This window comes from Salvia splendens, chromosome 1 (assembly GCF_004379255.2).
Source record: "Salvia splendens isolate huo1 chromosome 1, SspV2, whole genome shotgun sequence".
Classification (NCBI taxonomy): domain Eukaryota; kingdom Viridiplantae; phylum Streptophyta; class Magnoliopsida; order Lamiales; family Lamiaceae; genus Salvia; species Salvia splendens.
The window spans coordinates 42,200,651-42,219,665 of record NC_056032.1 but is presented as its reverse complement, the minus strand read 5'-3'; the positions used below and the strand labels follow the sequence as shown (position 1 = coordinate 42,219,665).

General features: G+C 34.6%; 3 protein-coding genes across 3 annotated transcripts; 1 reads left to right on the top strand and 2 right to left on the bottom strand.

Annotated features, from left to right (window-relative positions):
* Nucleotides 1-6,431: 6,431 nt before the first annotated feature.
* Nucleotides 6,432-8,496, bottom strand: LOC121804102. Its single transcript, XM_042203647.1, has 2 exons — nt 7,362-8,496; nt 6,432-7,105 (listed from the first exon to the last, which is right to left on the bottom strand). Exons 1-2 carry the CDS (start codon nt 8,253-8,255, stop codon nt 6,566-6,568), a joined length of 1,434 nt encoding a protein of 477 aa, XP_042059581.1. The 5' UTR covers nt 8,256-8,496; the 3' UTR covers nt 6,432-6,565.
* Nucleotides 8,497-9,380: 884 nt separating this feature from the next.
* LOC121800809 (26S proteasome regulatory subunit 4 homolog A-like) lies at nt 9,381-12,527 on the bottom strand. The gene is made up of 6 exons (XM_042200313.1): nt 11,917-12,527; nt 10,684-10,929; nt 10,218-10,387; nt 9,930-10,146; nt 9,704-9,844; nt 9,381-9,558 (listed from the first exon to the last, which is right to left on the bottom strand). Exons 1-6 carry the CDS (start codon nt 12,391-12,393, stop codon nt 9,475-9,477), a joined length of 1,335 nt encoding a protein of 444 aa, XP_042056247.1. The 5' UTR covers nt 12,394-12,527; the 3' UTR covers nt 9,381-9,474.
* Nucleotides 12,528-13,539: 1,012 nt separating this feature from the next.
* LOC121800804 (zinc finger HIT domain-containing protein 3-like) lies at nt 13,540-17,988 on the top strand. The gene is made up of 9 exons (XM_042200308.1): nt 13,540-13,757; nt 14,622-14,724; nt 14,855-14,886; nt 14,965-15,009; nt 16,453-16,608; nt 17,064-17,152; nt 17,275-17,325; nt 17,416-17,494; nt 17,786-17,988. Exons 2-8 carry the CDS (start codon nt 14,651-14,653, stop codon nt 17,443-17,445), a joined length of 477 nt encoding a protein of 158 aa, XP_042056242.1. The 5' UTR covers nt 13,540-13,757; nt 14,622-14,650; the 3' UTR covers nt 17,446-17,494; nt 17,786-17,988.
* Nucleotides 17,989-19,015: the final 1,027 nt, after the last annotated feature.

Below are 19,015 nucleotides of genomic sequence, written 5' to 3'. Positions count from 1 at the left end.
ACATCCATATATTTTAATTAAATGCATAAATAAACTTATGTTTTTTCAAATAAACTAGTTTTTGGTTGTGCGGTCACATATATTTGTTGTATAAAAAATTATTTTATTGGACGTGTATTTATGTCCATGCATGACTGCTTGGGCCAGCATATTGTAAATGAAATGAATAATTTGAGCACTATTCGACTACATTTTGTACTCCATATAAAAATGAGTTTGAATTAGTAAAATTTATGGCCTAAGAGATTTATAAATTAGTGAGTGAATATATATCCAAGCATAGACTATTAATGCTAACAACTATTATTGCTAACAACTATTATTGCTAACAACTAATACGGTGCTCACAAAATTTGGTAGTACGATAATTTTACTGCTCAAATTAAAAAATAAACAGATAAAATCTGGTTGTAAAATTTGGTTACATTTTAAATAAAGGAGCATAAGTTTTAATTGTTCCAGTTACTTGTTAATGAAAAAAAAACAGATAAAATAATTCATATTGAGCGTGTGAATGATTTTCAAATTAAAAAGTCAAATCATTTTGTAATCATACTAAAAAAATAGCTTATCTTTTAGGGACACAAAAATTGAGACACAATCACTTGCGTTGGAAAGTTTTTTTAAAAATAAAATCAATTTAGGACGCAAAAGAAAGTGTCCCTAAATTAAGGACAAATTAACTTAATCTTTTATTTTTATGACACTTCCATTTGCGTCCTCTAATTTTAGTTGGGACACCAACATTAAGGACGTTTTTTAAAACGTTGTTGGTATATTTAGAAACACAAATTAACGTCCTTATTTGTATTAAAAATAACTTTAGTGAATTTTTTTTGTTGTAGTGTCTTTAATTTAAAATAGGTAGATCGTAGTAGATATTCAAATAAAATATTCAAAATTTTAAAATGAATCAGAATTTTTTAAAATGCATACTTTTTTTTTCTAACTAATAAATTTAATCCTATTATAGTAATCACCATGGCTCCAAAGTTAAATCATGTCTATAAAAAACCAAATCTAATCGATTGATTCACAAAAGTATAGTAGTACGTAATTAACTAACAAATTGTATATTTAATCATTAATATTAGGTAATATTTGGAGGAATATTTAATCTCTGAGCACTTACCAAAAATCCTATTTAATAATACATTGTAATATTCGACGTACCAAGTGAAATTGTTTACGGAATGGTGAGAATTATTTTAAGTCAATAGTATATAATTATCTAAATAATTGAGCACGTGTCATAATAAATAAAAATAAAAGATTTAGGAAAATGATTTCTGAAATATGAAATATGAGAATATGATTCTTAAAAATTTTTCTTCTCTGAGCACTTACCAAAAATCCTATTTAATAATACATTGTAATATTCGACGTACCAAGTGAAATTGATTACGGAATGGTGAGAATTATTTTAGGTCAATAGTATATAATTATCTAAATAATCGAGCACGTGTCATAATAAATAAAAATAAAAGATTTAGGAAAATGATTTCTGAAATATGAAATATGAAATATGAGAATATGATTCCTAAAAATTTTACTCTCCCATGTTAGAAAATATCAAGATTTAAATTATGTAGTTCATTTAAACAATAACCTAAAAATATAGTACGGAATAATAAGTATTTTTAGTAATAAAATAATACTCCTTCCGTCCCCAATAATTGTCCACTTTGGTACCACGGGTTTTAAAAATGTAACGAAAAGTGGATTCAAAAAGTTAATAGAATATGAGACTCACTTTTATATACTAGTTTTATAGTAGTAAAATGTGAATAGAAAGAGTTAGCGGAATGTGGATCTACTTACCATTTAAAAGAAAGTGGACAATTAGTGGGGGATAAACGAAAATGGCAAAAGTGGACAGGAGTTATAATAATAATATATTTTAAAATTTGTAAATAAATTAAAAATGTAATGATAATATTTATATTATTATATATATTATTATGATGGATACTTTAAATATAAATTTTCCATCATAATAATAAATATTTATAATTAAAATTATTTATTAATATTATAATTGAATAAAATTTATAATTTAAAATTTTAACTTTGTTGATTAACTATTAATTTATATAATAATAATATTAATAATAATTCATTATTATATGATTCATTCATAATTTAAATAATTATGTCGTAATTGTATAATAGATTATTAATTATCTCTATGATAATAATTATAATTATTGTAATAATTGTAATCATAGTTTAAGTATGTTTTATAGTTTTAATATTTTTTAAAAATTAATTAATAATAATAATAATAAAATTATACTCCACTTCATTAAATACCGAAATATATAAGAATCCTAAAATTAGAAAAATGTATACCTAAGAAAAGTTATGATTCGGAATAATGGAAAGTTGGTACTATTTTTCTTGTTTTCATAATTCTGATTACTTTTCCAGTTTGATTAAAATTCAAATCAAACACAGAAATTTAAAATTTAAAATTTAAGGAATCATGTTACCTTTCCACAGGCCTGAAAGAGTAAAAATTCATGAATCAATTGTTACTTTAATTGAATTGTGATACAGAGACAATAATACGACACGAATCCGCACGAATAATCTGATAATGGGGCTGGCAAAACACAATGTAATGTCTTAATATGAATTACTATTATATAATTACGTATAACTATTGGATAGTAAATATAGATATATATTTTTTTTATTTATATACTCCACTATTATTTGTGCACGTTATACTTTTAATAAGTATTTATATATGTTTTTTTAACATTTTTCATGAAAATGAATTGACAAGTAAACGAAAATTCAGTTGAAATATTTTTGAAAAAAAGAGGGAAATTTTTAAATATATGCTCCATACGAGTATATAAGTATCGAGTTCATTTAATTATACATCAAAACAAACAGATCGAAGGGAAATAGGTTGACAATTCCCATGTTATGAGTATCATCATAACAATATCTAATTTGGCACTAAACACACACAAACAAGATCTTGTTTTCCAGGAACAAGTGGAATACATTCTCCTCCATATTTTGCATATCCTGATTTAACACAATGATCATTGCAATCTGGATAGTTTGAGCATGGTCCTTGAAGAATCTTTGTTACTTCGTCACGTGTCTCTGAAAATAAAAAATAAAAAGATAGTTCAATAGTTTAGACATGTATATATAAAATTAATTAATTAAAATAAATAAAAGATAGATATATAAATACACTTGCCTGCAGATACAGAGCTTGAGAGCAAAGACATGCAAATGAGTCCAACAAAAACAGCCATTATGATGCTAGGACCTCTTTTCGATTCCATTTTCTAGAAATTTAATTTTGAAATTGACAGATAAATTTTGTTTGAAATTGATGGAGAACATTTACTACTGGTTTCGCCTTTTATAGCAGTTTTTGGGTATAATTTTTGGCATGATTTGTCACACTTAAATTGCAATTTCTTGTAATAATGGACATTTATTCCTTTGATATTTAAGATTATTTGCCATGCCTAAACTGCATATTTCATTTTGGAAACGAAATCATATTTTATGTCCAATGGCTTTTAATATTGGTATATAAATAAAAGAAGTGAGTTATTGACATAATGGTTTTATGCCATAATACTTTTATTTTTATTTTTGTAATAATACTCATTTTCTATTTTGACTATTATTCACTAATGCTAATGCTATTTTGGGTAAAGATAAATAAAACTAGCAATCAATTTGTAACAATATAAGAGATCAAACATTTAAATTACTTGACTCAAAATACATAACCTTGATTTTTCACACCCCAATATGTTAATATCATTTTTAAAATTGTGCCAGAAAAATATTAGAAAAACGAATTCAGAACACCACTATTAGGAAGGAATTTTGCAAAAATATCTTACCAATTTTTACTGATAAATATGTCTAACATTTTATTATTCAAACTATTTACTGTTCATGCAAATAATAACAAGTAAAATCAACATTCAGAATATTCTGAATTAATTTAAAAATAAAATCATATTGAGCTTATGAATGATTTCTTAGGCCGAGGGCCAGAAATCATACAAATATCAGTTGAACACAATTATTTTATAAAAAGAAAGTATAAAACGTAATTGTTCTACTTACTTGACTGTTAATGGACAAAAATCAGTTAAATAAATTATATCGATCGTGTGGATGATTTTCAAATTAAAAAATCAAATCATTTGTAATCTTTAATTTAAAATAGGTAGATCGTAAGACGAAAATCACGACCCATAAAAGAACGAAATCTGAATTGTTATGTCAAATATATTGTGGATTGATTCACAAAAATGTAGTAGGAGTAGTAACAAACTAATTATGTGATTAATAGTGTTATATTTTATTTCAAGAATGTCAAGTTATGGTCACACCGATAAAAGTAAGCAACCACAGTTCTTTCGTAGGACAAAAATAGAGAAAAAGTGTTTGGTTCAGTCCATCAAATACACCAATTAAACTCATAATATAACCATAATTGTGACCCAATTTATTTTGCTTAGGTCGTCAAAAATAAGTAATTGAGAATTTAAATAATGCATTCAAAAAGGTCAAAACTAAAAATGACGAGCAAAGGTACAACATGCAAATTTAAAGTTCAAAAGGCCAACAATGAGATAGAAAACAACAGCGAACAAAAAAGCAACACTAAGCCAGCATCCAAAGACGGGCGAGCTAATCCCACTATCAACACCAAAAAAAAAAACTAGTTAGCTTAAGGTTGCACTTGGGTGGCGAAACGGGTTACCCGCGTGTACCCGCACCCGACAAGTCGGGTACCCGTACCCGATTTCAACTAAATTTGTTGTTTCAATACCTGCCCCGCAACATATCGGGATTACCTGATACCCGTGTCGGGTATCCCGTACCCGACCCGAAAGTAAATTTATGGGACATAAAATATTTGTTACTACTAATTAACTAAAATAGAAAATTTGAAAACTCTAATAGTCGACAATATAAATTCCTAATTAATTTTGATGGTAAGTTTGAATAGATTAGGAATAAAAGTGAGGGGAAACTCTATAACTAGTTTCGGTGAGTTTTCAACTAAATATTCGTTGGAATGTAAAAATGTTTCAAAAGATATCTTAAAACACTTAGATTCCATAAAGTATTAAAAGATTGTATATAGCTAATACTAATAATATCGGGTATTATTGGGACTAACGGATATAGCTGTGCGGGTTGCGGAGGGTATACCCGCTACCGTCAAAACTCTAAAACATACTCCCTCCGTCCCAGTTTTAGAGTGACATTTTGCCAAAAAAGTCCGTCCCAGTTTTAGAGTTACATTTAGAATTTTCCATTTTTGGACATAGAAATTTACCCTATTATTCAACAAAATTACACTCAAATGCCATTATAAACACAAAAATAAACCCAAAATAAAAAACAAAAAACATAACCCCCCCACCCCACCCCCAACCCCCCAACCCCCCTCATTTGACTTTCATCTACTCTCGCTCTCCACCATTTCCCGTCTCCCCCATTCCCGAACCCTAATCGCCTCCTACTCCAATCGCCGATCTAAATTGTTGGACCCCTAATCGGCTCCTACTATTATCACTCCACCATTCCCGTCTCTCTCTATTCGCTTCTCATGGCGGAAGGTTGGGATCCATTGTCGGAGTGTGAAACCCTAATAGTCCCTGATACACCACCGGAAGTGATTGAACGGTGGGAAATCGACCGTGTGGTCGATTGTTACCACCGATCTGGACATCGGAGATGGTTTGCGGGCGTTGATGGGTCTGAGGTCGTCCATGAATCTGAGCTTCCCCCACCGGCTTGTTTCTTCGACGGATCTGAAATCCAGCCACCGTCTGACGGCTTTGACGGGTCTGAACGCCAACCGCCGGCTGAGGGCTTCGACGGGTCTGAACCGTCCCTCTCCTGTGACGAATCTGGACCTCAACCAGCTTCTTCATCAAAGGTGGAGTACACCGAGAATGAGAAAGCTATGCTGCTTATTTTGTTGCCTGGCATGAAAGATCTCATCTAAACTGTGGGTATTTTCTCAATTCTGAGCCACCCCTTTGCTTGGTTTGGAGGCTGTTTTGGCATGAATTGATCTTGTTTGATGTCATATGATGAAGTTTTTGTGATGAATAACATCTGATTATCTGTTTATTGACTGGATTGGTTGTGTTTTTGTGAACCTAGCCACCCCTTTGAAGGTTTGGAGGCTCTGATTTGCAAAATTGCAGCCTTTGATTGGTTTGTTGGGTCTGATTTGCAATGTTGCTCCTCTGTGATGATATTTTTCTGAGAGTTATGCATGCTCAGCTATGATGTCTCTGTATTTGTTGTTTTTTTGTGAACCTAGCCACCCTTTGATGGTTTGGAGGCTCTGATTTGCAAAATTACAGCCTTTGAATACATACAAAATGTAGTCTATAGATTTACAAGCAGGCTTAGTTACCATTCCACAGAAATCAGCCTATTAAACCTAACCCAAAATGTAGGCTATAACCAAAAAAACAAGTTTACATCCTAAACACCAAACTACTTTGATGCTTATACTGTAAACCCTAACATCCAAGTAGATTATTTAGAGCTGTAAAACATTCATTAAATGCCCTATGTCATATGAGGCACCCACATCATTCTGAGGTAGTAGCAGATACTCCAAGCTCTCTTTGACCAAATTCTCCCCAACTTCTAGGGATGTAGGAAGCCCCACTGTTCTTCTCAGCCTTTCCTTGTTCAAGTGGGGTATTTTGTAGTTGTTGCCTCCATGCACTTCAAGGATCTTACTGAGGCAGCTTTGCAATGTTAAAAAAACATTGTTCAGAGTTTGTGGTGTGAGTTCCTCAAAAGAACTCCAGACATTACCCAGTAATTCATCTATGTTGGTTGCTACTTTATCATCTTGTAGTGATTGAATGGCCCTAAAAAAGCCTAGGTCCAATACATTGGTGTCTGGGGAGTTAGCTGGTTGGCTGATTAGATGGAACTTAAATCCATCTGAACTTGCAAGCTCATCAAATTGTGAGTCAAAAGATCTTAGGTGAGGTTTGGCATTATCTTGTTGGATATAGATATCCTTGCTTGCATTGGCTGGCCACTTTGCCTTGATTGCTGGAATAATCTGTGCATTATGAATGAATCAATGTAAAAAATCCTAAATGATGACAGTATCAATGTCTGATAGGTTGTGTTTTTGTGAACCTAGCCACCCCTTTGAAGGTTTGGAGGCTCTGATTTGCAAAAATGCAGCCTTTTATTGGTTTGTTGGATCTGATTTGCAAAATTGCAGCCTTTGATGAATGAATCAATGTAAAAAATGCTAAATGATGACATTATCAATGTCTAATAGGCAGGTGAGGGGATAAAAATATCCATACCTGATTCAAGAGACATTCTCTCATTGCTTCCTTGTTAACTGATGGTATAGGTTTAGTCTCTAATGTCCCTCTTGGCCTATTCTTGGACTTCCTTTTGGCTGGAACTTGTTCTGTGAATGGGAATATGCCTATTTTACCATCAAAGATGGTCTGACCATCTGTGCCAAACTGTGGCCTACTTACAGCACACATGAACATCACCTTTGTGATAAATCTTTTTGACTTGCAAGACCTGTAAGGCTCATCCTCATCCGGCAACAGGTAGTATCTGTCTGAAGCTTTTGTCATGTAAAACCATTTCTCATCAATATGAACTGTATTGTGCATAGCATGATAAAGAAGCTTTCCTTCATCCAAAGCTGGCTGAATATGAGTAAGACACCATCTCATTCTACTGATTTTGTTTGCTTCAGTGAGTGCTGGTTTTATGGCATTTGTATGTGGCCTTATCAGGTGACTCTTTGCCCATCTACCAACTGTTGTCTTGCTAACACCCATTTTACATGCAAGCTTTCTATAGCAAGATCTCTCAAGAAAAGACAATTGTTTGAACTTTTCATCATCAAAATGTACTGTACCTGTTTTCTTTTTATATCCTGATGCTCTGCCCCTCATGATAACAGGCTGCCCATCTGACATTTGCTGTTTGGCTATCCCCCATAATCGGCTCACTGTAATTCTGTGCACTTTGAATCTATTGGCTGCCTCTTGAAATGAACCATGGGGCAGTGCTCCAGCTTGGCATTGCTGTTGTAGGAACTGTACAATATGGTTCTTCATTTGGCTGCTCAACTTCAGGCCTTGTCTCGGCCCTGGCTCCAGTTCTGCATCCTGAATATTCTCCTGCTCCATCTGTTGCTCCATCTGTTGCTCCATATCTTGATCCATTTCCATTCCCCTATGATGAAATTGCTCTGAGGGGAATTTACATATAAATACCTTTTGGTTGGTGTGTAGGTAAGTGGAATTGGCAATTGTTGGTGTAAATGTGGAGTGAATGTATTTATAGAGGTAGATTACCTTTATTTTGATTTTGGATTTTTCCCTCCATGGGATTGTAAATTATTTTTCCCTCCTTAATTTGGAGGTTTGAGTAAATGAAAATGGAATGAATTCCCTCTTCAAATTTGTGTTGATGTGATGGCTGAAAATTAGGTGATTGCTCCTTGTTCAAATTTTAGTTTAAAATTTAATTTTGTCCTATCTTAATTTTATGTAAAGGAAATAGAGTAACCAAGCTGTAAAATTAAAAATAATAAGTCTAACTTATTTAAACAACCAAAATTAAATAAAGTGAAAGAAGAAACAATTTTTAACTAAAAAAAGTCAACCTATCTCACTTTCCACCTACTCACTTCATTTATTACACACTCTACCTTCTCACTTCATTAAATACACACTCTACTAATTTCTTAAAACTCGTGCCATAACTAATTGTTACTCTAAATGTGGGACGGAGGGAGTACTACCCGATCCACCCCGTTTCCCGTTATCGCCCGGTCACAGGTACCCAATACCCGGCGGGTATCGGGTCGAAATGGAAATTACCCGCTATCCATTTTGCCACCCCTAGTTGCACATAACATATCAAAGACCTAAAGAAACCCCCAAAGCAGCACAAAAAGGACCCAAATATCAAAACACCAAAAGCGAAATGGTGAGTATTACACCCTCCGTCCCTCTGTAGCAGGGGCATTTCATTTTGAGCACTCATTTTGAAAAAATATAATAAATAGCTAAAGTGTAAAAAAAGTAAAGTAAAAAAAGAGAATAATATAGTTAAAAGTCTTCTCTATATTATTTTTTCTCTTATTTTAAATTTTTTCTATTTTAATTATTTATTATCAATTTTTCAAAACGAATGCTCAAAATGAAACGCCTCTACTACATAGGGACGGAGGGAGTACTATGTTGATTACTAAGTTTTTGTTCATACGTTTTTGTTCAATCTTACTATGATTTTCCCAATTCTATTATTCCAATGTGATACTACTATAAATCAATTAAAATTAGCTCGAATGATAGAAATGATCAAGGATTTTAGAATATCCAAAAAATTCAGTTCATCTTAGTAAATGATGAGTCAACATTAAAAAGCTAAGTGAAAATATTCTCACATATATAGCCCCTCAGGAACTCCCTCTTTCTTCTTGAACATAACCTTGTCCTTTGCCTTCTTGAAATCAGCATGGGTCACCTAAAAAAATAGAAAATTAAATGTCAACATATAAATTTGTCTATTTCAATCCTAATAAGTTTTTCTTTACAAATTAAAACTACTCTCATATTTATAAACTTGACCTCACCAGATGAAACTATCTTAATTAAATGGTTTATCTAACCTTCATTCGCCGCTCCCTCAAAGCAAGCAAGCCGGCTTCCGTGCATATGGCCTTGATATCAGCTCCCGAAAACTCATCTTTGGTCATGACGAATTCCTCCAGGTTGACATCCTCAGCCAGTGTCATCCTCGATGTGTGTATCTAAGCATCACACAACGTATATTCTACTTCACTCTGGTGGCTATTTTTGGCGACATATCATAATTCGTAAGCTACCTACACATACCTGGAAAATACGTCTCCTTGTCTTGATGTCTGGAAGGGGGAACTCGATTTTCCTATCTATTCTACCGGGACGAAGGAGAGCAGGATCAAGGCTTTCGATTTTGTTTGTTGCAAGGATTACCTTTACATCTCCTCTTGAATCAAAACCATCTAACTGGTTCAGCAATTCCAGCATAGTCCTTTGAATCTCGCGTTCGCCACCTGAGTGGGCGTCATACCTGGTCAAGGAAAGTTTATCGAATAAAATCCCTGGCACAAGAGTAAAAGGCAGCAATCATCTTGATGTTACCTTTTTGTACCCACTGCATCAATTTCATCAATAAAGACGATAGAGGGTGAGAGGTCATCGGCAACTCTGAAAAGCTCTCTCACCAATTTAGGACCATCACCGAGATATTTTTGAATTAATTCACTTCCAACGACACGCAAGAAAGTTGCTGATGTAGAATTTGCCACTGCCTAGAAATTTGGAAGAGTATAATGAGAACCAAGCACTTTACAGACAAAAACTGAAGATGTAAACCAACTGAGTAAATCAATCAGTAGATCAAGGACAGAATGGCATAATCCACTTTAAGGGAAGCCATGTGAAGTAACCATCCACAAAGTACGGCCTTCCATTGTGACATGTAAGCAATTACAACCACAAAAAAATTCCCCATTTCCCACATTTCTTTCAGCTTAAGCCGGTAAGTCCATATATGGGATCAAAAGGGAGACATAGAAGGCCAGTGCCCACTATCGAGTTCACGTACCTTTGCAAGTAAAGTTTTGCCTGTTCCAGGCTCTCCATATAAAATGACACCTTTCGGAGGTTTGATACCAATATCTTCATACAATTCTGGGTGAGTTAATGGAAGCTCAACTGCCTCCTTGATTTCCTGGATCTGGGCATCCAGACCACCAATATCAGCATACGACTCTAATGGAGCTTTCTCAACTTTCATCACAGATACCATCGGATCAACATCATCTTGAAGCAGTCCAACAACAGATAGAACCTGAAATAAGACGAGGGACACCCAATATAAGATTCACAGAGCAGTAACTGTGTGGGGAACTCATTCACCACATTTGCCCTCTTTTATCAAGGAAAGGATTTGCTTTTCTTAAGATAAGTTTTTTCTGGAAATTTTTTTTGATGCAAAATAAAATACATGCATCACCTTTTTCGCGACAAAGTCCATAAATCCAGTCAAAGGAATCAAGTATGAACTTTAAGAAGCCTACTCAGCTCACTAAGCCTTAACTAATCCATGAACCTAAAAGCAAAATTCCTTTTGTCCCATAATCTGGAGTGGAAGTCCCAAAAAAGAACTTGGAACTACTATTCTATGGTATGGAGAAGTAAAATCATTCTAATCAGCATTCAAAAGTTATTGTGATTCTAAATGAACATTCATCTTCTTTCACGAGTTCAGAATTTTCACATAATTTATTCTATGGAGAAAATAATTTCAAATGATATAGAACAATCTCAACTGAACTTCTCGTAGAGCCATCACCAAATTTTAATTGCATAAATCCTAACACACACACCACTCAATATCAAATGCTAGGTGAAGCCCACAATACAGAAGCAAGAAGAGTGACAATCCAGATAGAAGATCAACTCTCAAATTCTAGGTCTAAGCTTTACAGACTATTAAATTGTTCTGTGAGGATTACTGCTCCCAAATACAAGGTTAACATAAGTTCTTAACAACACAAACTCAAGAACAATTCCAACCTGAAGCTCTAGACTTAAAGGATTATATACTTTTCAGGAAGCATAAGTTCTCACATACTTAAGTGTAAATCAAAGAGGAAAACCAGATACTCTAAGAAATGCCATGGCTTAAAATCAAAATTACATAATCCATACCACAAAATAAAACTTCAACAGATGCCCAATCTCACCATTTTTCTGTTCAGAGCACATAACTATGAAAAGACTATAAAATGGAAAACCACCGATTTTTTCAAATTGAGAGCAAAGAAGAGCATACCTTATTGTGCATAAGAATCGCGCATCCAGGCTCGAGCTGATCCTTATCCACAAACGACAAGATCCCGACGTAATACTCTGGCCCCACTGAGGACGAAACGATCGCGTGATTCTCATCAATCAATTCCTCCAAATTCCCGACGCTCATCGGCGAGCCTCTCAAATCGTCGACCTTGGAGCGGTCCTCCTCCGTCTTCTCCTCCTGCGGCTTCAGTCTCTTCTGATTGGCCACGAACTCCTCCTCCATCAGCAGGTAATCTTTGATTCGATCCAGCTTCAGCAGACGCAGCTTGCACTTAGTCAGCGGCGTGACCGTGGGTATCCGCGCCGCCACATCGGGCCCCTTCTGCTTGCGCTGCTTCCTGCCGACGCGCGTGGGAGGCGCGGGCGGCTCGAATTTCTTCTCCTTCTTGTCGCCGTCGCTCTTGCGGTCGCCGGGGAGCTGGCGATTGAGGCCGCCGGGAGTGCCCTGACCCATGGTGTGAATTAGGGGTGGAGATTGAGGGGAAATTGAAACCTTAAACGATGGTGTTTGACAAATTTATGGACTTAGTCTTTCTGTTCAAGAAAGAATGGTGAAACAATGTTAACTGTTGGCAGATATTTTCAAATTCAAAATACTCTTTCCTTCTCTCTCTAAATATAAAATAGGGCTAGCATCTCAAAGCAAAAAGATAAATGAAAAATAAAGAGAAATAAATATCATATTTACCTCTTTTTTATAAAATTTCATACTCCAATTTGCAGAAGAATTATACCTCTTTCCTTTTAAGAAAATATTTTTACCTTTTCTTGATAAAAAAGATAAAAGGTTAATTATTTTTGTTTGCCCCTTTTTAGTTTATTTAGAATTTATTATTTTAAAAATATATAATAACATATTCAAAAAGGTAAATAAGAAATATACATCTCCATATATCTTAGGGTACCCACTATAGTAAAGTCGCGGCTATAGCCCCGTAGGGGGCGATAGCAGGGCGGCTTATAGTGGGGGCGACGTCCGCCCCGAAGCGGATAAAAAAAACGGGGCGGAAGGGCGAGTGGCGAGATATGTGCGAGGACGTGGCGGTCGCCCATCGCCGCGCCGGTCGCCCCCTTCAATTTTTTTTTCGAAAATTAACCCTATAAATACCACTTCTCCACCATCCATTTACATCATTTTCACACACTCTCCATTCATTCACTATCTACCCTTTCACTCTAAAAAAATGCACGGTGGAGACGACGAATCACCCGGCTCGCACGAACTGAGATATGGCAGCAATCCTTCCCAGCCGTCGGGATATGACGGATATCCTTCTCAGCCGTCGGGATATGACGGCTATTCTTCTCACCCGTCGGGATATGGCGACAACGAATATTCGGTCCCAATTAGCTCGTTTTATAATTATTTAAATTCCATATGGCGACAACGAATATTCGGTCTCAATTAGCTCATTTTATAATTATTTAAATTTCGATGATTATAAAATTTTGGGGCTATTGACAGTGTCCGCCTATAGTGGCGAAAATCTTTTTTTTTTGGCGGATAAAAAAATTGGGGCGTGGACAAAAAAGTAGTGTGGCTGTTGGGACGTTTGCCTTATTATACTGAATACTCTAGTCTTACCCACTTGGAGATGCTACAGAATCCTCTTACTTTTTTTTCTCTCTCCTCGTTCATATCTTTCTCACACACAAGACACTGATATTGAGCTCATCTTCTTCCATCTCAATCTCTCACAATTCACCGCCTGGCACCTCCGGCGAGTGTCGCCGCTGAAAGCCACTGTTCGCACAAGTAGCACCGCCGCAACCATCCTTTCTTCTCTCGAAGCCGCAGAACGAGGAGTGGCGGCGACGGTGAGTGTTCTGTATAAGATCATTAGGGTTGAGATTCTTTGTGTTAGATATGGTATATCAGTGTTAACGGGAGTATAACTATCGATGTATGAGTAACTGAATTTCATTGGTAAATTGAATCAAGTTGCACAGAGGTAACAAAGGTCAGAAATGCAGACCTTGCAAACTCTTGGTCATGATTCAGATATGGCAAAGTTGATATCTACTCACACTTCTTTTCTGCAGAATGATGAGTACCAATTTCGTAAAGTATATTTTCTTGACCCAATTCAATAGATTTTTAGGTGGGCACAATATCTGGAAATGTTAACATCTGAGTCTTGTCTTATTGTATAGGTTTGAGCGATTAGATGAGTACTTAAACTTTTGAAAATAAATTAAACTTGATCAAGAATGTTACTCCCTCCATCCCATCAATTACGTCCTTGAAGGATCCATCATCGAGAATAAGAAATGCAGTTTTTGTGTCAATATATTAAAGGGACCCTACTTGTAAGACAATTTAAAGCTATTTTTTGAGTTTGAGACATTATAAATGAGGCAACCCAAAAGTTGTTTTGGGATGTTGTTAATGGGACATATGTAGTGTTTTCTCTCTATTTATATTGAATTTCTGGTTAGGCGATGTAGTTTAAGTTTATTAGTTATAGAATACTAAGATTGATGATTTGCAAGGTTTTGAAATTTTGGTTTTCGCCATACCGAACCGAATATTTGTATTTGGTTCAGTTCTGTTTAGCTAGTGGATGGTAAACTATTATATTTATATTTATATTTATATTTCCAACGACAAGAAGTGAACTCTGATAACATGAGGAAAGCTAACATCAAACGAACTGAAAACCTTTCTCTGCTATGATGCAGAGTGCTGAAATTGCAGACTACACTATTTTATGGGGCAAAAGAAATGTCAAGTGTGTGATGACGCACAATCTAAGTACAAGTGCCCTACTTGCTTAATAACCTAGTAAGTCGATCTCTTGTTCTTTTCGAGTGTGTGAATATTTTTTGGAAGAATCTCATTTTTCAAGTTTTAATTTCCGCATTTATTAGTCATTGATTATGAGTTTTCATTGATTGCTGGTGCTGGTTCGAAGTTGTTCTGTGGCCTGCTTCAAGAAACACAAAGGTAAACCAATAGTCTAACCTAAGGTTTTGGTATCCTTTCTATTCAAGCACTGAAGTGTTTCCTTCCATGTTATTACAGAAGTTCCTTGCCAGAAGACAGAATCTTTAAAGGAAGAAAAAGTTTGTAAGTAGTTTCCATTCTTCTTTCAATGCCGGTTGTTGTGTCCTTGCAGCTATAGTTAATAAGGGTCTGAACGTATTACAATGTTGTTTCCTGATTAACCTGTGTTCATGATTGAAGTACTGATTTCGTTATGTTTGAGGTCTGTTTTTGTAATTTTGTATGGAGATGCCTCTGATGAATTACGATTGCACATGGAGATTTGTTAGCTATTATGTTGACATGCTCTCATTAATTTGCTTGCCCACGTCTTCCTGTCTAGATGGTTTGTTTGACCTCCTTCAACGTGTCAGTTATATGAATTTCTTTCCTTTGCTTATATGTATTTCAAATTTTCAAGATTATTTGCTTGTCTGAATACTGAAATCAAGCTGCCTCTGAGGTTCAGCAAATTATCTTTTTATTATGATTTTCTACACCCATTTTGCATCTGATATTTTTGGGATTGCCAAATGTGACAAGAAAAGGTAGACATAAAATGTCTTATTTTTTGGATTTCTTGTACTATAGCCTGTCATCAAAGGAACTAAACTGGCATGTGGATCATTCGTTGTGTAATGTGTATATCATTATATGCACGCAGGGGCTACTATGTATGTGTAGTGCAGCAACCATTGATCATGGATTCTGGCTGGAAATTTTCTATTGAGTCATTAGCTGCATCCATGTCAACCTTCATTATGTGATAGCCTTTTCCTTTAGATCCATTATCCACGCTACCTTTAATATGCATTCTCATTTCTCAAAAATATGTATATGAGCATCAAGATGTGTATGTTTTACATGTCAAAGTATGCGTACAGCTTGATCTGATAAAACTTGTCACCAATTTAACTATTGAAACCAAAGAATCAAGTTGAGACTTGAGATTCAGCTCAAATAGGCGAATTCGGGAAGAATTTAGTGTCAACTTCAGTCTCAGTTTGGGGGTATTGCGGTCTGAGGAAGAATGTGGAGAGAGAAGTAGGGACAGTAAAATACCTGAATTGATGTCACCTTCTGATGTAAAAATTGGTTACAACTTGCTAATAACAGTTTGCAGCTAACGATGGCTTGACAATAAATTCGCAAGTATATCACTGTAACTAAGTTACTAAAAATAGCTCAACCAGGAGTCTAAAATAAACTACACTGTATACTACAGAAATCCTCAAGATTGCAAAACACCGTTGTTTTTGGAGCTTCATTTGTTTCTAATAAACTCATATTTTGACAGGTTATGTTACTTAATTCTTATTAGTTCATTTAGTTGGCCTTCTGCTGGAAGTATTTACTTATAATTTACTCTAGCTATATTTGATGTGTGAATCACTGAATCATAAACTGAAAACCTAGTTCATTGCAATAGTTTTGCAGTATGATCTTGATATTTCTATTGCATACTAGTATATAAGTTTCTCACATTTATTTTATATTGTCATGTCGTGTACAATTTAATTATTGCAGCAGATCCTAGTTCAACAACAAATGATAACAAACCACCTCCTAGTTCAACGATAAATGATAACCAACCACCTCCTAGTTCAACAACAAATGATTACCAACCCCCTTATGTGGATGAGCCAAGTGAGGTGTTGCAAGAGTCACAACTGCAGTCTGTTGGTAAGTTTCATGCCAGTTTCTGAATGCTGAAATTCCCATGCCTAGGATTTTAACCTTGCTGGCTTCTTCTGTGGTGCTATTTTGAATTTCTGTATCTTTTGTCCGATCTTATAGTGAAAACTATATCAGAAATTTTCATTTTGGCTGTGGGAGGCAGCTGTTGTGTTCAGTTTAATAGAGTTAGGGTTTATGACCCCCACCATCTGATATGATCATGTGAATGGAGTAAGATTTGCCACCGTATATTATGCTTTTCCAAATCATTTTGATTTCCCGACTCATTTTATTCCCATGTTTCCCTGTTCTAGCTAGACTTTGTCGGTCTAAGACAAACCTCCTTATTCTTAGCTAACTGTGACAAATGCTAAGCCATTTCTCCCTATTATTCTAGCATTTTAACCGTCAAGGTCTTTCAAACTCACTGGTGTCAACACTTCCTTCTGCTTCTCCTGCAGCTTCATCCAATGAAATTCGTGATTCGGTAAAGAATGAAAAGCTTCAGAAACTGATACACAGCATTGATTGCTCTGCAGATCCTGAGAGCGTAAGTGTGATCAATGATGCTCTTCCTTCTCTGAAAAAAATCCTCTTTAGAATTCCTGGATATTCAAATTTGTGATTTTACTTTTTGGAGTTGTGAACATTTTGTTGCATTCTCTTCAATAGGAGCTTGATAAAGCCATGGAGGAGGAATCATTTAGTCAATTTGCAGAAAAGGTATCATTTAATATATTTAGGTATTACTGTGAATACCTGTGTGGACGCAGCGGTATTTTAGCCTTTTTGCATACATTATTCGCATCGCAGATCTTGTCTACCATTGTCCCTGATGCTTGAGTATTCTGGACAGCCATGATTTTGCAACAATATCCTTGTTAAGTTGTAGGTAATATAACTCTTTCTTACTTGCTCTGTTACTTATGCATATCGATGGTGCTGCTAGTTTGGACATCTCGGTATGGTGCTCTGATTCGCCATCCTCTTAAAACCATGGCTAGAATGCATTCAACCATGCCCCAAAGGCCGCTAGATCCTGGTTAAATGAGCAAATACTACATTATTGTGTGCAGTTTTAGTTATGATTACTTAAATTCTTGTTGGAATGAGTCTAATTTATCAAGTTGTAATAGTTTGAATTTTGATGTCATTAACTAGTTTTTTGGATGTTATTGTGCAGCCTCCACACATTAAGTATATGTTGAAATCAAGAAGAGAAGGTATTGAAGAGGAAGGATAAACCAAAATGAAAATACAATGGAACAATTGTTATGAGTTTGGACACCAAAGAAAGAATTTTGTTAGATCGATAGATTGAGATTAACTAGTCCTTCAGTTATTTTGCTTGGTTGGGTTGGATAGTGGAAGTTGGCTTCATTTTAATTGTAGTCTTCCAAATTGTGGCAACTATATAATGACACAAACTCGACAACACAACACAACGACCGTGAGTGAACCCTTGGGGAATTGGTGAAGAAGCATTGAATAAATGCAGCATGCAAAAGTGAGAAAATAAAAACATAATCATAACTCTAATAAAGTATTAAATTTATTAAAATGGTAATATAATTATTAATGAGTTACTTGAACATGACATGAATTCAACACAAAATTAAAAGAGAATAATCTAGTGTTGGGAGACACTCATCTACTCCCTCTGTCCCATTAAATATAATACATTTTATTTCAACACAAGATTTTATGTAATGTTATTTTTTTAATAAAGAGAGAATAAGGTAAAAGAAAATGATACGTAGAGTTGATGTTGTTTCCATTTTAGGAACGTTTCATTTTTAATAAGACAATTTTGTTTGTTTATATGTCATGTCAAAAATTATCATGCTTAATTAAATGTAACAAATGTAATTACGTTAAGATACATAAAATGCATGAATAGTAACACTTAGGGGTGATCAAAAAAATCGGAAACCGAATATCCGAACCAAACCAAACCAAAATTTTGAAATTCAGTTCGGTTTTTTCGATTTTTCGGTTCGGTTCGGTTTTGAAAATACAAATATTTCGATTTTCATTTTGGTTCGTTTCAGGTGGAAAAAAAGCCGAAAAACCGAATTACTATATTTTAAATAATATTATATATATTCTATTAATTTAATATTATATATATATATATTCTTTTAATATATTCTACTATAAAATATAGTATATTATATGTATTATTAATATTATATTATATATATATATAGGGGAGCCTTAATCTCCTTTTCATCCCTTAGATTTAAGTTTCTTCTAAATCTGGGTCGTTAGATTAGATAAATCAAGGGACCGGATGGATTCTTATTTTACTATCACGTGTTGCATTATAGATAGGAATATGTGCATTATGAGGGTAAACTAGTAAAAATATGATGTGAATCAAATTGTACATTTTTATTCCCCTAACTTTACA